Below are 22,605 nucleotides of genomic sequence, written 5' to 3'. Positions count from 1 at the left end.
ATTTGACATTATCTACAATTAGCAATAAAAGCTTATTTGTTTTGAACTTCTGGTTGTTTTGTGGTCATCCCTGAGCAAACACTACTGCACTGAACACCAAAAACAAAACCTAACAAAAACCCCATACACTTATTAAAGTTGTAAATAGGACAGCTCATTCAAAGCATTGCATTGTGATCCCTCAATGTTATTCAGGCACAAAAATTATATAATCATTGCTGTCTCTAGTGATTTATATCTTCTAAAGAAAAAAGAAGATTCCCTGTGATGTAATTTTTTTTATATAACTTGAATTTTTATATATTTTGTAAAAGATTTGAATAAATGACCAGTATGCTGATTAGTGTATAGCTGATGGGGCTTTAGTAAATAAATAACCCATCAAATTTTTAATCTTATTAGTATTTTATTGACAAATCTGTACAAAGTAATTATTCCACCAGTCATATTGGATCTAAAACAGAAGTGATTTATTAAATTGCTTACCTATTTTCTGATCTTCATTCTCTACTTTGAGATCCTCTAATGCCTTGACACATCGTAGCAGTGCCACACCACCACCAGGTACTATACCTTCCTCTACTGCAGCTTTAGTAGCATTTAAAGCATCATTTACACGATCTTTCTTTTCATTTACCTCTACTTCACTGGTTCCTCCAATCTAAATCAAAAGATAATTTTCCTGTAAGATATTGCTATATAATACCTTTGTTTTATTTGTTATTAAATTATAGTATCATTACTAGAGAATATTTTCTCCTGTTTAAAAAGATATTGGATAAAACTGAAAATTTTGAGACTTCAAGAAACAAGCTGTTAGTACGCATGAATGAAAAAAAATATTGTACATCTCACAATTGAACTTTCATTTTGAATCGGTTTTCTTTTTTTGGTCTTGCTTCTTTAATTTTTTCACAATCACACTTAGCCACAAACCCACTCTGGATTTATATTGTACAATGAATGTTTTGCAATTATGAAAGTTTACATAAAAAATTATGGCTACTAGCAAAAACTGAAAAAAACAAAAACAAATGAGACTCCTGTCCATTTTTTAACAATGTCAATTGATCAATTTAACCATGAAGATTATTTGACAACGGTGAAAGGTAAATGAACAATTGTGTAACATAAAACAGGTTTTGGAGATTCCTGGAAAAATGAATAAGCAGATCTGTATAGGTTTAACAAGACCAATACCGAGTCTGGACCAGTGTCTCTGCATGCAATTGATTGAGGTAATATGTATACTGATGCATAACGGATCAATGAAGCCAAGAAAACCTTGACATAATTTTCCTTATACAATGAGTGATGTAAAATTACGAAACATTGAAAAACAGGAAATGGCTGCACGACTGATGTAAAAATTGCTTATACTCTACAACATTATGAAGCTGCAGACCCATATAAAATCATCCCCGTTCATGACGGAAAGACTCAAGAGCAGTTACTAGACCTGCTTTTGCAGTTGGGGACCAGGGCTTCCAAAATTATTTTTAGCCAGCCGGACATTTTATATATTATCCCGATTGTAATCCCTTAAGACTAAATAAATAAAAGGCAATTATGGTAATCAGTTGCCGAGTTGGCCATCCGAATGATTGACATTAAAAAAAAATAAAATGCTTCGCTGGGGCGCAGCTTGATACGACCGCAGAGGTCGAACCATGAACAGTTGGGGCAAGTATGGACACAACATTCAAGCTTGATACAGCTCTGAATTTGGATTGTTATTAAATATTTGACACAGCATAGGTTTCTGACACAGTAAGAATGTGGGCTAAGAACTTGAATTTTTGTAATTTACCTATTATGGTCCAATGTCCAAAATCAAAATACATGGTTAGATTCAGCATATCAAAGAACCCCATATATTCAATTTTTGTTAATATCAAAAAAAGTTTAATTTTGGACCCCAACTTGGACAAACTTGAAAACTGGGCCCATAATCAAAAATCTAAACACATGTTTAGATTCAGCATATCAAAGAACCCCAAGAAATCAATTTTTGCTAAAATCAAACTAAGTTTAATTTTGGACCCTTTGGACCTTAATGTAGACCAATTTAAAAAACGGGACATAAAATTAAAAATCTAAATACACGGTTAGATTTGGAATATCAAAGAACCCCAATAATTCAATTTTTGATGAAATCAAACAAAGTTTAATTTGGACCCTTTTGACCTCAATATGAACCAATTTGATAGCGGGGCCCACAAATAAAAAATCTAAATTCATGGTTAGATTCAGCATATCAAAGAACCCCATATATTCAATTCTTGTTGAAATCAAAAAAAGTTTAATTTTGGACCCCAACTTGAAAACTGGGCCCATAATCAAAAATCTAAATACATGTTTAGATTCAGCATATCAAAGAACCCCATATATTCAATTTTTGTTGAAATCAAACAAAGTTTAAATACTGGACCCTATCTTGGACCAACTTGAAAACTGGGCCCATAATCAAAAATCTAAACACATGTTTAGATTCAGCATATCAAAGAACTCCAAGAATTCAATTTTTGTTAAAATCAAACTAAGTTTAATTTTGGACCCTTTGGACCTGAATGTAGACCAATTTAAAAAACAGGACCCAAAATTAAAAATCTAACTACATGGTTAGATTTGGAATAACAAAGAGCCCCAATAATTCAATTTTAGATGAAATCAAACAAAGTTTAATTTTGGACCCTTTTGACCTCAATATGAACCAATTTGATAACGGGGTCCACAAATAAAAAATCTAAATACATGGTTAGATTCAGCATATCAAAGAACCCCATATATTCAATTTTTGTTGAAATCAAACAAAGTTTAATTTTGGACCCCAATTTGGACCAACTTGAAAACTGGGCCAAAAATCAAAAATCTAAATACATGTTTAGATTCAGCATATCAAAGAACCTCATATATTCAATTTTTGCTAAAATCAAACAAAGTTTAATTTTGGACCCTTTGGACTTTAATGTAGACTATTTTGAAAACTGGACCCAAAATTAAAAATCTAAATACACTGTTAGATTCGGCATAACTAATAAATAAATGTGATCAAAAATTTTACAAATCTAATGCGCCATACTGTGCAATTAAAGATTACTTCTTGAAATTTTTCAATATTTGAAATTTGAAAAAAAAATAATATTTGAAGAATAATTCTTTTTAATTTCTGAAATCTGAAATGAGAAAAAATTGACCCCCCACAATTTCTTTTTATCCCCCCCCCCCTTTTTTCCCCAAAAAAATTCTTTCCCTCAAGATATGGTCATAATCTCAATTCAAATTTCCAATGGAGTTGGCAACCATAATTACCCATTTAATTTTACCATAGTGCTAACTTAATCTATTTTATAATAGAATTAAAAATATAGTGTCAAATCTTTCATATGGATTTTTTTGTAAAATAAAATGATGCAACATTTGCAGATATTTTTACTGGTCTTCCTTTATAAATATGCATTTCTTTAAACATAATTTAAAAGCAGTGTAAGGGAAGTAACCAAAATGTTGTATTTGGATTACCTCCCTTACACTGTTTTAAATTATCTTTATTGTTCATTAACCATTACTTTATACATAATTTAAAAGCAGTGTAAGGGAGATAATTTCAATGATGTATTTGATTTATCTCCCTTACACTGCTTTAAATTATGTTTTGTACTAAAGTATTTGTCCATTAACCAGGACAACCTTGTTTTTCCCCCTTTTTTGCCCCTAATTCCTAAACGGTTTGAGCCATAACCCCCCAAAGCAAATCCTAACCATCCCTTTGTGGTATGGAAACTTGTAGTATAATTTCAGAGCGATCCATACACTGTTCCACAGTTATTGTCTGGAAACTAGAAAATGCTTATTTTTGGCCCCTTTTTGGCCCCTAATCCCTTAACTGTTGGTACCATAACCCCCCAAATCAATCCCAACCTTCCTTTTGTGGTATTTAACCTTATGGTAAAATTTCAAAAAGATCCATTCACTTAAACTAAAGTTAGAGTGCGAAAACCAATGTGTATTCGGACGACGACGCAGGACGACGACGACGACGACGCCGGACGACGACGACGACGACGACGACGACGACGACGCCAACGTCATACCAATATACGACCACAAAAATTTTTTTGCGGTCGTATAAAAACGATATTAAACTTTCTTTGATTCAAATTCGAAGTTCTGACATAAACTGTTAAATTGGCAGTGCATCATTCGAAGTGTGCAACATCAGCGTACTTATATCTGCTTAGACTCTTTATTTGTGCAAAATAACGTTGTAAAAAACTTTACTTTCGTTTTTCAATCTAAACCTGATGTTATCTTGACAATGGTAAAACATGGACCAGAGATGGATACGTAAATTCCCTGTACGTTTACAAAGCATGAATGAGTGTAAGTAGCTCTTTCTACGTTATTTCTTCAAGAAAATATTCAAAATAAACGTGAGATAAAGGTATCAATGACAATTTAAGCATTTTTTGAAGGAATTAGGATGCATAATTAAATTTCACACCTGCACACATGCGCACACGTGTACTAGTTCAAACAGAGACATGCCTCTGGTTCAAACAACGTGGTTATGACGATTTTTCATTTTCACCTTTTTAATTTTTTCATCAAATCATATTTGTAAACGTATTTCTGATAATTTAAATCTTTTTGACTAAATTAATTAGATGCAAACCGCTGAAATGTAAGAAAATAACTTTGAATAGACCGATCAATGTCCGGTTCAAAAAAGTTTACCTGTCACCTGAACAGGTAAATTTCAGCTGTTCGACAACTAATTAGCCTTGATTAAAATGAGAAGGTATTAAAGTAGGGGTTGTTTTGATAGTACTTAATGATCATGTCACTTTTATGACCGGAAATGTGTGGCTGTTAAAGGCAAAAGGTTGGGTCAAAAAGATCGCGAATTATGTTAAAATGACCTTCTCTTAAGCCTTGAAAACTAAAAAGTAGATGTCCGTTTCATGCTTTGCCCAGCCGGACTTTTACCGGACATTATACAAATGTCCGGAATATATGACCATTTTGGAAGCCTTGTTTGGGACGCACGAAATAACCTATACAACTAAATTTCCTTTGAATCTTTGTCACAACATAATATTAAACAACAGAAATCTTGACCTGCAAAACTAGCAAATATACCTTTAATACTGCTACTCCATTAGACAACTTGGCAAGTCTTTCATTAAACTTTTCCTTTTCATACTCTGAAGTGGACATTTCAATTTCATCTTTGATCTGGTTCATTCTTTTTTCTATATCTTGTGGATCTCCTTTACCCTGTAAAATGCAGAATATTTAATAATCAAGTAAACAACTTCTATAAAATATACTTAAAAGCACCAATTGCGTAGTTATGATAGTTTCAATAAATATTTAAAATTAAACAGAACAAATTTGAAACTTACAAATTCAAATTGCAAGACTTCCTTAGTTTTTATTATGATCAGGGCTAAGCAACCAAATGGAAACATTTGTCAGTAAAAAGTTAATCTATCTGTTGCAAAAAGTCACATATCTGTAAACAAGGTGTACAGATGAATCCCACAGTACAAGCCAGGACACAATATGAGTTGGTCTATTGGGGAGACATTTTGACTTTATTGGTGCTCAAAAGAAAATTGGCAAAAAAAAAAACATTAAGGCTTTAAGCAGCATGTATCCTTCACCTGCATACAATACAAACAATACAATGAAAGTAGAATATTTTCATAAATTTAGGACAAATACGCAGATAAAACAAGCATTCTGTGAGTATTGCATGGCAATACATAGTCAACTACCGGTTAAAAATTCATTGTAATGGAGCAAACCTACCACTAAATTCTTCAAACAATTTACTTAAGAAAATGACTTGACCGGCAACTTGTCATGATAAAACAATACACCAAATATCAAATCAATATCTTCAAGCATGAAGAAAAAAAGTCTGGAAAACTGATTTGCCGGACTTCGTCGGTAGGGGACCAAAAAGAATACCTCCATGGGACAAAGATGCCCCACCCCCGCTTGTAAATATACGACAAATTTAGCATTTTATTCAATTTTAAAGGGACATAACTCGTGAAAGTGACACCACCCAAATTCAGGCTTGATCTGTGTTTGGTGGTATTGAGCATTGTGTAAAAGTTTCATAACATTTGGTTAAGGCAAAGTAAAGTTAGATTGCTGCAACAACAATTTTTTTCCATTTATAAAGGGAAATAACTCGAGGGTGAAAATGATGCCACCCATTTTCAAACTTGATCTGTGTTTGGTGGTAATAAGCTTTAGCTATAAGTTTCATAACATTTCGTTGATGAAAACTAAAGTTAGTGTGGAAATGGCAAATTCAGCAATTTTTCCATTTATAAAGGGACATAACCCAAGAAGGGTGAAAGTGACACCACCCAAATTTGAACTTAGATCTGTGTTCAGTGGTAATAAGCATTGTGTATAAGTTTCACAACATTTGGTTGAGGTTAACTAAATTTAAAGAACAGAAACTCAATAAGGATGTAGGTACAGACAAAGGTAAAACTTAATGCCCCCTACGCCGTGGTGGGGGCATTAAAAAAGGAAAAATAAATATACATTCAAGGGCAGTAACTCCTGTAAGGGGTCAACCAAACATTTTAGACATGTTGAATTATTTGCACTTCTTATTTCAGATTATTATGGTTTATAGTTTCTATCGACTATATTTTCTGCAGAACCCCCCCCCCCCCCCCCCCCCCAAATGCACGAATTCAAGGTCAATAACTCCTATAAGGGTTCAACTAACAATTTCTCTAGTTTCTCTCTTTACCAAAAACCTCCTAGGTGGTATAGTGCTAGTAAACAGTGCAGAACGTTTTAGGTTCAATACCCAGCAGAGTCAAACCAAAGACTTGAAAATTGATAAATATGCTATATCCCCGCTATGCATGCAGCATAAAGAAGTTGTCTGACAGTTTTGTTCACAATAGACAGTAGGTAGATGTTGACAGTCGAAACATTTCTGCCCACATCAGAATTGCTCTTAAATGTTTTTAAAGAAAATAGATATTTGCACCCCATTTGTTTTTTATTTTTAACCTTGGTGCCCATGTGGGCAAGCATGTGGGATCATGGGAAGCATATATAAAACTAGATACCCCAAGATGATTTTGGTCAAGTTTGGCAAAGAAGTTTCAGTGAAGAAGATTCTTGTAAGTTAATGGACGACAGATGCAAAGTAATTAGTAAAACCTCACATAGCTAAAACTAAGGAAGCATAGGTGACGGAAAATACACATAATTTTCTCTTAGCCTGATATATAAATACAGACTTATCATTGCAACAGTAAAAATTTTTGATTTTAATTATTTATAAAATTGTTTCCAGACCACAAATATATGAATTTACAGAACATCTTTTTTCACCTTTTGAAGACGAGTAAATATTTTTAGTATGACTTTAGGGACAAAAATTTAATGCAAAAGAGTTAAACAGACTAACCTAAGTTACCTTAAAGTTCTTTAATTGAAATTTGTATTTATGCTTAACCTTTCAAACATGTCAGTTATGCAGATTTAGAGCTTTTGGGTGTAAAAAGCTGGTTTTTTTTTTTAAAAAGTTACAACACATTTTTCCAAAAAAAAGTCTGAACATTTATCATGTTTATGAAAGTTTAGGAAATGAATGTTCTAATTTGGTCAAATCAAAATGCAAATTTTGTACTGGTTAAGTCATCATTATGACTGTATGACGTCTAAATTAAAAATTTTGATAATAGAAAGCAAAGTATTGGTTATTGCAATATTATATATCACTATAACAGAAATCAGTTACACAGCTGACATACATCAACACATTTCATGTATACCTTGATCAACAGAGTGTCATCTTTCGTGATTGATACTTCATCAAATCTACCAAAATCATGCATCTGTACATCTTCTATCTTGTACATGTCAGCTTCATCTCCAAACACCTACAAAATATCATAATATCTTGCATGAAAATAGACTAAAAACATAATGTTTTTGACCAAATATTCATGTTTATCTTAACAGAGGCCACATTTTAAATCTTTTTTAAAATACCTACTACACCAGAACAATGACCATAAACCAATCTAGAGTTGTTTTTTTCATGAATGAGTTACACCAGTGACCCGTGGTCAATCGGTATAAACGACGTCATCGAACAATTGGCTCTTACTGTGACAAAATAACATAAGCATTGTAACATAGGAAATTTACAGCAAAGTGCACGAATTCAAAAGGATGTCTTAACCTGCAAAGAGAAGAGGAAGATGTTGCTTGTAAGATACGTACCACACCACCTGAGGCAACAGCCATATCTTTCATAGTGTTCTTCCTGTTATCACCAAATCCTGGTGCCTTTACAGCACAAACCTGTAAACTAACTTTCAATCTGTAAAAGATAAAATTATCATTTTTATTTGAAGATTATTTGGACTTTCTGGTGTTTCTGTGCGATTTGATTTATTTGAATAATAAATAGTGGTTAAAAGGACCTCCAATTCATCATTCATACTGTGATTGGTTAGATTGGCCAATTAGTTACAGAAGTTGATAATTTTCAATATGGTTTCATTTGGAAATTTTCCACCAATACCGCCATAATTGCCACAAAATCAGCATCAATTGAGGGTCATTAAATGATTAATCTCCCTAGTTTCATCACATTTTACTATGTAGTGCCAGAAGAAAAAAATGTTTGAAATTGGCCTAAGAATCAATCAAAGACTAGCTCTTGCGGCCATGACTTTTAAAGGACCTTCTATACATCATTCCTGCAAACTTTTGTTAAAACTGAATAAGTAGTTTCAGGGTAGATGAAAATAGGAAAATTTTATGGACAATGACTGACATCCAAGTCTCATACTTCGCAAATTCATCTAGGAAACACAAAAAGGGGAATTAAACTTTAAAAATATTTTCAATTGCCATTATTTACTTCATTTAAAAAAAACATGAATATAACAGCTATATCTTTACTTTTAAATGTATAATATACTAATTTAAATAAACTGTTGATTTGTTTACTATTGCTTTGTTGTTCTTGATAATCTATCATTGTCATATACAGACAATAGAGCAGACGCACAAGTTATTAATATATGCACCATGTAATCTCCATTATCCTATCAAAGAGAATACAGAGGAATGAGAGATGCAAGACTATTACAGTTCAAATTGAATATTGTTTCCAGGTCTCAGGCATTCAGTGTCAAAGACATTTAACTTTTGGCTAGTACTGATTACTCCCATGATACATTTTTCACATTATTTTAAGTTTGTTAGAATCAAGTACTAATTTTGACACCTGGATATTGATTAAACTAACAATTTTACCTATTCAAGACCATTGCACTGAGAGCTTCACCATCCACATCTTCAGCAATAATTAACAATGGTTTCTTTGCCTGATTAGCCATTTCCAGAGCAGGGATAATAGATTGTATACTGGAGATCTTCTTCTCGCTGAATAACACTAAACAGTCCTGGAATTCACACTTGGCTCCTGAAATCATACAGTACAATTTTATCATGTGAGAATAAAACTGTTGATGCATGTTATCACATCTATTAACAAAAATTTCAAATGGTTTAGGCTTACATAAAAATGGATCATCACAAGCATCAATAAAATTTATAATGCAGGACTTTCCAGTAACCACTCAACAAACTCAATACAGTAAGTTCTTTCACTTTATATCAAAGCAATTCAAGTTATCAGTTTACATATGTATAAACTTTGCTAAGAATTACTCCAAACTATTAAAAAAAAACATTTCTTCTACGCAAACCTGTGATTTATCTGTGTTCAATATTACAGTATATGAATTGAATTAATTCAACTGTGAAATGAACTGAGTAGTATCTGCAGACCAGTTAACAAACTATTGTATCATACTAGCCAGTGTTCACGGTGTTGGTGTATAATGTAAATGTTTACACTTGAAGAAGCAACAATTTACTTTACCTCTAAATCTTAACATTATGATGTTTTATACTTATTGACTATACAGCTTTTTATCAATGTCAGACTTTATTCTCTACCACTAAGGGGAGACCACTAACCAGCCGAGAAACTGTCTTATTAATGTAGCACTCTTGTACATCCAACAAATTACATGAACAAATATGATGGAGTAGAAAAAGTGCAATTAGACTGATCTAAAGACTATCTGTCATGTGACTGACATTTTATAAACTATACATTCATAATATCTAAAATCTTTTGAATGTGACAACTAATTCAGTAGGGTTCATTATCATAAAGGGTAGATAGAATCTGACTGCATCTAGGGTATCATCAGTTCAGAAAATGATCCGGTCAGATTTTTATGAGTCAAGTAATCATAGACTCATTTCAGTGAGAACCTTGACCCTTATAAACTTTCAAATACCTAGTAAATATAAAAGACATGTCAGCTGTAAAAACTTGAACTAAGTCAGGGAAGCATGGCATGCAGGCCTAGATGACCCTTTTCTTTGATGCATGAAATTCACTTAGCATACCAAAATTTACCTCCACGACTGTAGCTCAATGTAGTTTCCTAGGTGTTATTTAAGTAACTGCCTCCTAATAAAATTTACCCAATAGAAAAAGACAGCTCATTCAAAGCATTGCATTGTGATCCTTCACTGCAGTATATGCAAATAAGGCACAAAATTATATAATCATTGCTGTCATTTTCTTTTTTTTAATATCATTATGAAATAATCAAGTCATTTGTGTCCCGATAATTCTTTGAGTCTTTCCATTCATTAAAGTACAACTCAAAGGTTAATTAAAAATAGCAACAAGTCAAATCTAATGATGACATTACAACAATAAAAAAATATCTGTCAGCCTATTTTCTCGATTAAAACAAGGATTTTCATGGATAGTTGGACAATTACAGGACTTTTTAGGCCTTGATCTCTTCCTTTTCATTTAAAGTACATTCAAGGATTTCAAGGAGCCATACAAAACCTGTATTCAATTTCTTATTGATCAATCATCCAAATTCTCAATATTCTTTTTAATGTACAATTATCCATTTAAACATTTTACTGATATAAAATTAAATGATTTGTATATATAATATGTATTTAAAACTGATTGCTCATTCAAAGCATTGCATTGTGAACCGTCATTGCAATATATATGCAAATAAGGCACAAAATAATATAATCATTGTCATCAGTGACTGTTGCAGATTCATTTTTACATATTGCAATCGAAAGTTTAAAAATCTGTAATGATCAATAACATCTACGAGTTTGGTACAGACAACACATGTTTCTATAATGTGTGAACTCTGACCCATAAAAACCTTATAAATGACTATAAATCAAAAAGTATTCAAGACATAGTCAGATGTATAATGTAAATGTCAATGAAGCGTGGAAAGTAGGTCTGGTAGACCGTTTTTTTCTTAGTTCCCACATTAAACTTGCCTACATGACAATGACTTATTAAATTACAAGATTTAGAAAAGTGCAGATAATTTTGCCTGTTTTTGTATATCTTAAATTGTTCTCAAGACCAGACAGCCATCAAACACATTTTTGAAGCCAGGTAATACCAGATTGATTGTTGTGTCTGGAAATTTTGGTGTTTAGGGCAAATAGGTACATCTTGACACCCTGAACATTTTTATCCAGTCAGATTTCCTGTTACTTGGTTTTCAAGATTTTAGACAATTACTTGCATTTTCCCCTTTATGTTCTCTGTTTAAGTAATTGTGAGCTAAAAATGACAACTCATTCAAAGCATTGCATTGTGGTCCTTCATTGCAGTATGCAAATAAGGCACAAAATTATATAATCATTGCTGCCATTGTTTTTCTTTTATTATTATTCTTTTAGCAATTAGACAATTACAGGCATTTTACAACTCATGTTATATTTTAGTAACAAATTTAAAACTAGACTCTCTAAGAATCAATATGGTTTCAATTGGTAATATGATCTCAGAAGAGAAGATTTTAAAAGAATTTACAGACATAAAGATGAAGCGTGAAACAAAGTGATGGCAATATTCAAAGCATTGCATTGTGATCCTTCACTGCAGTATATGCAAATAAGGCACAAAATTATATAATCATTGCTGTCATTGCTTTTCTTTTCTTTTTTTATTATTATTCTTTTAGCACAAAATGAGCCTCTGATTTGTAACTTCTGGTAATCATTTAGCCTCTACATTCATAGAGGAATATCAATATCTCAATAGGGCAGCTGATTATTTAGGTGTTAAAGAAAAGCAGGTTCATCTTGACATCCAAACAATTCTTAACCAGACAGACTTTCTCTGTCGCTTAAGGTTTTCAAGGTATTAGACAATTACAGGCATTTTACAACTCATGTTCTATTTTAGTAACAAATTTTAAACTAGACTCTCTAAGAATCACCATGACCAAGTATGGTTTCAATTGGTAATATGGTCTCAGAAGAGAAGATTTTAAAAGAATTTATAGACTTAAAGATGAAGCGTGAAACAAAGTGATGGCAATGGCTCAAACAGCCCCCTTTGGCGAGATGGGCTAAAAATGACAACTCATTCAAAGCATTGCATTGTGATCCTTCACTGCAGTATATGCAAATAAGGCACAAAATTATATAATCATTGCTGCCATTGTTTTTCTTTTTTTTTAATTATTTTGGTTAGCCTGTATTCATAGAATATCATGATTTGATTATTGGTGTTTTAACGCCACTTTTAAGCACCGCTTTTGGGCTATTTCGTGGCGGCCAGTTTTTATTGGTGGAGGAAGCCTGAGCACCGGGAGAAAACCACCGACCTTCGAAAGGAAAACTGACAATCCTAGTCAATTAAGATTGGAGTCGAGTGCACCCGCACGAGCGGGGTTCGAACTCACAACCTCAGTGTTGACTGGCTAGTGATTACAGTAGTAACTACTTAGACCACTCGGCCACCGAGGCCCCTTAGAATATCATGTGCTAATAAATTAATGGTTCAATGGTTAAATTACAATAATTTGAAGTCAAATAGGAAAGTTATTTGAGAAATTGGATCCTCAATGCAATCCAGGTCTAAATATCTACTAATGTTCCATCCCGCTTGTGATATGCCCAGAACATTGTTCATTCAAAAGTTATAACTGGATAGAAGAAAGTATTATGTAAATATTGTTTATAGAAATATTCAGAAGAATCGGAGGAAGCATCAATGAATTCTTGTGGAGAAATACTTATTTTTTGAATGAATAAAGTTTAAGCAATTTCAAAGAGGTAGAAAATAAATGTTTTTCATAATGTGAGCATTTACTGAATAATCAATACAACAGCTATAATTTTATTGATCTTACAGAAGACATACAGTTATTAATCTGATGCATATGGAAAACCTTCAGTAAATAATTAAACTACATGTATTCTCATAAATCAAGGTTTTTTTTCTATGCAGAAATACCTTTCTCACTTATAATTATTTGACAAGCTGTCAATGTAACCATGCTGATTTAAAATGCAAATGTAACATATCCTCTTTTATGAATGTAAATCAAATTCAATTCTCTGATTATGCAATTTGAAAAAAAAATATTATTTTATTCTACATGTAACTGTTGTAACAAGAATACACTAAAATTTTCAACTTTCAAATTTTGTCAAATCAAGTGTAGCTATACATTTATCAACCCTAAGTTGTTATTCTAATTGAAAAAAAGCAGCCAGCAGTATTTCAATAGTGTAGCAATACATTTGCCATCAAACAGCTGTTATCAGCCAGCAGTATTTCTGAATTTTCAAGGATTTTTTTTAGCAATTCAATTTCTTTCAAGACATTAGCTCTTTATATTTCATTTTCAAGGATTCCAAGGACCCATACATACCCTGCATTCAATTTCATAATTATCAATAATCGTAATTCAATATTTTATTTAAAAATTCACTAATCAATTTATACATTTGGTTGTTGAAAAATTAATAAGGATTTGTATACATATAAATTATTTAAAAGCTGATGGCTCATTCAAAGCATTGCATTGTGGTCCTTCATTGCAATATGCAAATAAGGCACAAAATAATATAATCATTGTCATCAGTTATAGTTGCAGATACAAATGCAAACACAGCTAAACTATTTTCAATAGCTGATATTTTTTTTAAATAAGCTAAAACATCTAAACTGAAATAATCTCCATGGAAATGAAATGTGTCAGTGCTAATAATCTGTATACCAAATTTCATTGACCTACCACTAGTGGTACCCCTCAAACTGACATAATCACAAACTAATACATTGCTGAAGTCGCTGCTGGAAACAGCACACCTAAGTCTCGTTTTTTATTACTTTCTCAAGATAAAAATATAAGCCCTTGTAACACTTATATATTTTACCTATGGTTTTAAGCTGACTTTTAATTTTGAAGAATATTTATTATATTTCAAGAAAGGTCTGATTTCTCACATTCTACTGGGGTACTTGTTCCTTCTGCAATTTTTAACAAGAATAAAGCAATATGTTTTATAATTATATACAAAATATACTACAGATATCCAATTATGACTTATTTAATCTATAAATGAAAGACCCTACTGAATATGTAGGTATCCCCTGAATATTTAGGGGATTAAGATAGACACAGAAATGTAAAATGTATGATGAGGTTGTAATTAAAGGTTACTCTTCTGTTAAATTGGTCAGCTTTTATGATAATTGAATCCATCCAGGGTTTTGATATGAGTAAACCTTCGTTCCCAATAAAATAAAGCAAAATAACAAGAAACAAAATGTCACCATAGTACACGGATGCCCCACTCACACTATCATTTTCTATGTTCAGTGGACCGTGAAATTGGGGTCAAAACTCTAATTTTGCATTAAAATTAGAAAGATCATATCATACGGAACATGTGTACTAAGTTTCAAGTTGATTGGACTTCAACTTAATCAAAAACTATTTTGACCAAAAACTTTAACCTGAAGCGGGACAGACGGACGGACAGATGCACAGACCGAAAAACATAATGCCCCTAGCTGGGGCATAAAAAAGGTGCAATCTGCAATATGCATTAAAGGAATGGATAAAAAGATATTACCGGTACACAATTTGTTATGTGCAGTGTACTGCCAACTTTTACATCAATAAGATAAATCTTAATACAATTAAATAAGTATAATTGCATATTAAACTGTTACATCAGACATATACAGACTGATCACAAAATCAGCCTTATTACAATAGACTGGTGTGGTTACTATTGCACCTATATTGTTCCAGCCAATGTACAACAACAATGGACGGCGTAGGTCGGTGCTGGGAAATTTTTAACTAAAAAAGAACTTTTTAATAGTGACTTAATAAATTTACCAAGTAACAAGTGACCATTAAAAGCTAAGACATGAACATAATGACAGCTGACCTTTAGCAGTGTTCATGAAGTATGGAGAGATATATCCCCTGTCAAATTTCATTCCTTCAATGGTCTCCAACTCATCTTTTAATGTCTTTCCATCCTAGAATGACAAAAATTTATACCATTTTTTTTTTAAATTCTTTTCGAAATGCAATATGAGATGTAAAATGCATATATGTGTGTTTCTCATATTCTTCTATATTAATTTCTGTCGCAAATTGTTAAGAGAGGAGAACGTGTTTATCATAAGAAAAAGAGGTTGCTTATTATAATTTGTTTGATATTAGTCCCAAGATTTTTACTCATCAAGGATACATAGTTTAGGAGAGAGAGATCTATAAAGATTTTCAAATATTTTTTGATGTATCCTTAAGTGGGTGTAAGGACGGTATAATCTATTTCCTCCAATTTTTCAATTATTTTTTTTACACTGCTCAGGTAGAGAATTTACAAGAAAAGCACACACAAGTTTAATAGTGTGAGACTTCTTTTAATCCATCTGTATGTCTGTGTGAATTAAACATCTAAATAAAAGAGATGGATCTCACTTTCTGTTCAAAAGCTTTAAGGTAGTTATAGAAAGAGACGGTAACCAAGATGAGTTAATACTGAACCTACTTTCACTTTAACCATATATGTTGGCCATATCCATGTTTAGTATGCAAACAGCTATAGCTATAGTTTGCTGATAGTGGGTAGGTTAATTCACTCCCTATTGCAAATGTATTGATAATTTTTAATTGGAAACGATTACATCTACATATATATATATAGTGCATTTATGAAATGACACTTAATACTTGCATCTTCTTTTTAACCATAAGAAGCCATAATTGGCAAAAAAAAAATGTGTTTCGAAAAAAGAATGTTGTGTTACTTAGTTGTTTTATGAGACAGATCCGTCGTTAAGAGGGTTTATCGCTATTGTATTCCGATGTATAATTTGGGCATTCAAGCTATATTAAAAATAAGTCAACTTTTGTTTGTACTTCATTAGAGACTTACTTTGACTGTTATGACTCCATCACGACCCACTTTTTTCATGGCATCAGATATTAGGGAACCAACAGTCTTATCACCATTGGCTGAAATTGTGGCTACCTGCAAGATAAGAAATGCAGATGAAAGAATAACTATTTTTCATTTAAGTCTTGAACTGAATTATGTGTTGAAACTTTATGTACATAATTTGATTATTTTCGTGTTACATCTTATCTACCATAGGTAAATATACAGATTTCTATGGAAAAGGAAGATTATAGATGTAATCTATTTAGCTCTCTGTTAGTCCAAGATGTCTACACAATAAACAGCTTGGGTGGAGTAGAGCATTGCATACTAACATTTCTAATCAGCAATAAAGAACATGTTGGCAATTGAAAGTTTGTGAATAACACTCCTAATATTTTATTTCTACCAGTAATAATAGATATGTTCACATTAAGATTAAGAATGTATTTGTAAAAGTCGTAATGATGCTTATGATGATTCAATTATATCATTGCATACATATTTTGTGGATAAAGAAAAGTTGCTGGTTCAGAAACATATAGAATATCAGTTTTACCATTTGCTACTTTTAAATCAGCTATGAACTCTTTAAATGAATACCTAATATCTTTTGAAATAGACAAGTCTATACAGTTTGTCAGGATCTGAGTCGACCAGTGTCTACAACAGCTGCCAAAAATTAAACAGAAACTTTCAGAGCTCTGTAATCAACACCAAATTCTCAAAATGACGATAAAACATTGAGTGTATTTATGATTAACCTTTACTCCTTCAGGCATGATGATTTTTCTTTCTATATGTGTGCAGTTTTATCTAGTCAATACTTCTAATGTTTCTATGTGTGTGGAAACAAATCTCTGCACTTCATATAAATTTTTGGTATTTAAACTAAGTGTGTCCTATCTGTTCCTCACATGATACATTTGTTTTGTAGACCGGCCTAGTTTTCAAGTTCCTTATTCAGTCCAAGAGGGTAGCAATCACCAAGTAGACATTATTTGACATTATATATTCATAAATTTTGGAGAAGGATCAATTTCCCTCTGTTTAGTATTAACTACTTATAGTTGAGCTTTTTGGTTTTGTTCTTAAATGTATTAATGTCTCTAAAACTACCATTTTTCTAGCATTTCTGATTTGCATTTCAGACTGAAACAAATGGAGAATGTGTCCATGGGACACAGATGATGCCCCTGCTTGCATATAACGTTATAAAGGGACAAAATTAGAGAACTGAGTTTATGATAATAAGCATTGTGTATAAGTTTCATAACCTTTGGTTGAGGCAAACTTAAATAAGGGAACGGAAACCAAAAACTCAGCAATTTTTCCATTTGTTAAGGGGCATAACTCTAAAACGATTAAAGTGACGCCACCCAAATTTAAACTTAATCTGTCTTTTGTAGAAATAAACATTGTGTATAAGTTTCATAACATTTGGTTTGGCAACTAAAGTTAGACAAGAGTGCACACGCTGAAATGTCTCGCCTTCTTTACTAATCATTGATATTATGCTGATAGTCCTAAATATAAAGCTTTATTACAACTGTCACATAAACTTAACATTAACCAAGAAAACTAAACATGGACCAATGAACCAGGAAAATGAGGTCAAGGTCAGATGAACCATGCTAGGCAGGCATGTACAGCTAACAATTCTTCCATACAACAAATATAGTTGACCTATTACTTATAGTTTAAGAAAAACAGACCAAAACACAAAACTTAAAACTGAGCAATGAACCTTGAAAATGAGGTCAAGGTAAAAAAAAACCTGCATGACTGACAAATAGATCATAAAATATTTCCATACACCAAATATAGTTGAACTATTGCATATAGTATTAGAAAAAAAGACCAAAACTCAAAAACTTAACTTCATCAGAAGGGATTGACAAATATGGCCATTTTTTTTTTATTTCCTCTTCAGTACAGACAAACCTGTGCACAAGGAAAAGTTTTAAGGCATTGCAGAAACTGGATAAATATTTGTCAATTCCTTGAGATGAACCTGAAAGACCCCCCCACCCCCCAAAAAAAAAACAAAAAAAAAAACTAAAATTATCTTCAATCTTTGATCAAAATATTGTAAAAAGTCATATTTTCATATTATCTATTTATCTATTTATGTTGCTATGCTAAATTTTGTTTACTTATCATCGCAATACTTATCTTATTTCATATGTATCCAAAATCAGTAAATGTGATTCTGTTGTGCAAACAAAATTTCAAAAGTTCTTCAATCTGGACATATTCAGCCAATTAATCTTTATGAAGGGACTGGAGTGAACTGTATTCTATGTTAAACATTCATGCATGAGTGACCTTATTTTAACATTTTCACACCTTCCAATGTTTTTGTTAATCACGGTTTAGTATTGATCCCTTAAAAGTTTTTATTATTAATTAGGTCTTTCCACTTTTCTGTGGAAAGACCTATTGTATTTGTTCTGATTATTATTATTATTTTTTTTTTTTTCTTCCGCCTAATTTTGTTCTTGCGATAAATATTTGTTTCGCAATATGTCGCTTAGATATTTCTCATATTGTATCGTATAGTTTATGCGCTTTTAAATTTCACCCTGCTAAGACGAACAATTTTCTTTGTAAGAGTTATCTCCCTATTCACTGTTTATCAAGTGTGTGCATCTCCTTCGTAACAAAAGAAGATATCGACAAAATTCTTTTTCTAAATTGTTCGTTACATCCTCAGGAATTTTTGGCTAATTTGAATCGAAGCGATTCGATGAAATTTTATAGGAGTTATCTACCTTTACCAAAAAAATTTGTCGGTATGTTTTTTTAACTCATAAACCTTTAACCGTATAACCCTGGAATGTTTTTATTTGAGGCCCCTAGGTCCTAACTTAGAAAATGAAGTCAAGGTCAAAGGTCAAGGTCAAGTTCTAAATTTTGACTTTTCCTTGTTTTTGCATTTTCTCAAACACTTTTAAAGATATATATAAAAGAACAAGTGCAAAATGTTTGCTTTATTGTAATGAAGATATGTTACATTGGTTTGAAACAATCTAATGGCATCTTATAGGAGTTAGTGCCCCTGAAATGTCTAATTATAAGGTTAATTGATTATTACTTCATCTTGATTCATTATAAAGCCATATGACCTTTTACAAAAGGTTTGGTGACATATGACCTTGAAAAATGTCAACCGGAAGTGACCTTGAGAAAACCGGAAGTAGCCTTTTTTGCACTTTTCTCATGGAAAAGTACTCAGAATCGATATATTTTGTAATATAAATACATAAACTTATCACCAAAGTCCAGAAGTGACTTTCGATAAACCGGAAGTGGCCAATTATCTTCTGTTTTACATGCAAAAGTATATAGAAACTATATATTTTTGGAATCAGTGTAAAAGAAGCTATCAAATGAGACCGGAAGTGGCGTTTAATTCACCGGAAGTAGCACATTATCTCCCTTATTTCACTCAAAAGTATATAGAAACCATTCATTTATCGCATCAGTTTGAAGAAACTTATGATTGGATACCAATTTTAACTTTGAGTAAACCGGAACTAGCTTCTTTTCAATAACTTTGAAAATTGATGTGGAAAGACCTTCAATTGTTCTCTGAACAATTGGTTTTTAATTATCATTATTAATGTTATTTAAAGATTTTTATAAAATAATCTATTTCAATGTAAGTAATCAGCAGTTAAATAATAAAATACATTCCATACACCAAATATAGTTGACCTATTACTTATAGCATCTGAGAAGAAGGCCAAACAACAGAAACTTAACATTGACCAATGAACCATGAAAATAAGCTCAAGGTCAGATGAAACCTGTCAGACAGACGTGCACACCTTACAATCATTCCATACACCACATATAGTTGACCTATTGCTTATAGTATTAGAAAAACAGACCAAAACACAAAAACTTAACATTGACCAATGAACCATGAAAATGAGGTCAAGGACAAATGACACCTGCCAGTCAGACATGTACACCTTACAATCATTCCATACACCAAATATAGTTGACCTATTGCTTATAGTATTAGAAAAACAGACCAAAACACAAAAACTTAACATTGACCAATGAACCATGAAAATGAGGTCAAGGACAAATGACACCTGCCAGTCAGACATGTACACCTTACAATCATTCCATACACCAAATATAGTTGACCTATTGCTTATAGTATTAGAAAAACAGACAAAACACAACAAGAGTGCACACGCTGAAATGTCTCGCCTTCTTTACTAATCATTGATATTATGTTGATAGTCCTAAATATAAAGCTTTATTACAACTGTCACATAAACTTAACATTAACCAAGTAAACTAAACATTGACCAATGAACCATGAAAATGAGGTCAAGGTCAGATGAACCATGCTAGGCAGGCATGTACAGCTAACAATTCTTCCATACAACAAATATAGTTGACCTATTGCTTATAGTTTAAGAAAAACAGACGAAAACACAAAAACTTAACACTGAGCAATGAACCTTGAAAATGAGGTCAAGGTCAAATAAAACCTGCGTGACTGACATATAGATCATAAAATATTTCCATACACCAAATATAGTTGAACTATTGCATATAGTATTAGAAAAAAAGACCAAAACTCAAAAACTTAACTTTGACCACTGAACCATGAAAATGAGGTCAAGGTAAGATGACACCTGCCAGCTAGACATGTACACATTACAATCATTCCATACACCAAATATAGCTGACCTATTGCATGCAGTATTAGAAAAAAAGACCAAAACTCAAAAACTTAACTTTGACCACTGAACCATGAAAATGAGGTCAAGGTCAGATGACACCTGCCAGCTAGACATGTACACCTTACAATCCTTCCATACACCAAATATAGTAGACCTATTGCATACAGTATAAGAAAAACAGACCAAAACACAAAAACTTAACTATAACCACTGAACCATGAAAATGAGGTCAAGGTCAGATGACACCTGCCAGTTGGACATGTACACCTTACAGTCCTTCCATACACCGAATATACTAGACCTATTGCTTATAGTATCTGAGATATGGACTTGACCACCAAAACTTAACCTTGTTCACTGATCCATGAAATGAGGTCGAGGTCAAGTGAAAACTGTCTGACGGGCATGAGGACCTTGCAAGGTACGCACATACCAAATATAGTTATCCTATTACTTATAATAAGAGAGAATTTAACATTACAAAAAATCTGAACTTTTTTTTCAAGTAGTCACTGAACCATGAAAATGAGGTCAAGGACATTGGACATGTGACTGACGGAAACTTCGTAACATGAGGCATCCATATACAAAGTATGAAGCATCCAGGTCTTCCATCTTCTAAAATATAAAGCTTTTAAGAAGTTAGCTAACGCCGCCGCCGCCGTAGCCGGATCGCTATCCCTATGTCGAGCTTTCTGCGACAAAAGTCGCAGGCTCGACAAAAACTTAACATTGACCAATGAACCATGAAAATAGGTCAAGGACAAATGACACCTGCCAGACAGACATGTACACCTTACAATCATTCCATACACCAAATGTAGTTGACCAATGGCTTATAGTATGAGAAAAACAGACCAAAACACAAAAACTTAACATTAACCAATGAACCGTGAAAATGAGGTCAAGGTCAGATGAAACCTGCCAGACTGACATGTATCCCTTACAATCATTCCATACACCACATATAGCTGACCTACTGCTTGTAGTATCTGAGAAACGGACCTAATCACGTAACTTTAACCTTGATCACTGATCCATGAAATGAGGCTGAGGTCAGGTGAACCCTGTCTGATGGACATGTAGACGTTGCAAGGAACCCATATACCAAATATAGTTATCCTATTACTCATAATAAGTGAGAAATTTACATAACAAAAAAACTAAACTTTTTTTTCAAGCAGTCGCTGAACCATGAAAATAAGGTCAAGGACATTTGACAGACGGAAAGTTCGTAACATAAGGTATCTGCATACAAAGTATGAAGCATCCAGGTCTTCTACCTTCTGAAATATAAAGCTTTATACAAATAGTTTACGCCGCTGTCGCCGCCGGATAGTAACACCTATGTCTCACTGCAGGCGAGACAAAAACGGAAACAGGTTGTACAGACGGCCAAAGGCAACACTTAATGCCCACTCTGCTGTGGCGTGGGCATAAAATAATATTACAGGTATTTAAATTGGTAAAACCTTTTTCCTGAACTCTTTGTTCACTTTTTTTTTTTTTTTTATTCTGCACAGGTCTTTTAATTGTAATTTGGACT

General features: G+C 32.6%; 1 protein-coding gene and 1 long non-coding RNA gene across 3 annotated transcripts in view; one reads left to right on the top strand and one right to left on the bottom strand.

Moving 5' to 3' along the window:
• LOC127730439 (heat shock protein 60A-like) overlaps nucleotides 1–22,605 on the bottom strand; it is a 100,177-nt gene that overhangs the window by 4,181 nt on the left and 73,391 nt on the right. For both annotated transcript variants that reach the window (XM_052238860.1, XM_052238859.1), the window contains exons 5-11: nucleotides 16,348–16,443; nucleotides 15,349–15,442; nucleotides 9,325–9,493; nucleotides 8,281–8,380; nucleotides 7,827–7,934; nucleotides 5,143–5,280; nucleotides 487–661 (exon numbers count right to left, since the gene is read on the bottom strand). In XM_052238860.1, coding sequence (XP_052094820.1) covers nucleotides 487–661; nucleotides 5,143–5,280; nucleotides 7,827–7,934; nucleotides 8,281–8,380; nucleotides 9,325–9,493; nucleotides 15,349–15,442; nucleotides 16,348–16,443 — 880 coding nt within the window. The remainder of the gene's footprint in view (nucleotides 1–486; nucleotides 662–5,142; nucleotides 5,281–7,826; nucleotides 7,935–8,280; nucleotides 8,381–9,324; nucleotides 9,494–15,348; nucleotides 15,443–16,347; nucleotides 16,444–22,605) is intronic.
• The window catches only part of LOC127730462 (uncharacterized), an 85,867-nt gene continuing 64,873 nt past the window's right edge, over nucleotides 1,612–22,605 (top strand). The window contains exon 1 of the long non-coding RNA XR_007995115.1: nucleotides 1,612–1,758. This is a non-coding gene — a long non-coding RNA (uncharacterized LOC127730462). The remainder of the gene's footprint in view (nucleotides 1,759–22,605) is intronic.

The sequence above is a fragment of the Mytilus californianus genome, unplaced genomic scaffold (assembly GCF_021869535.1).
Source record: "Mytilus californianus isolate M0D057914Y unplaced genomic scaffold, xbMytCali1.0.p SCAF_2, whole genome shotgun sequence".
NCBI classification, from domain to species: domain Eukaryota; kingdom Metazoa; phylum Mollusca; class Bivalvia; order Mytilida; family Mytilidae; genus Mytilus; species Mytilus californianus.
This window is presented reverse-complemented; position numbering and strand designations above follow the sequence as displayed.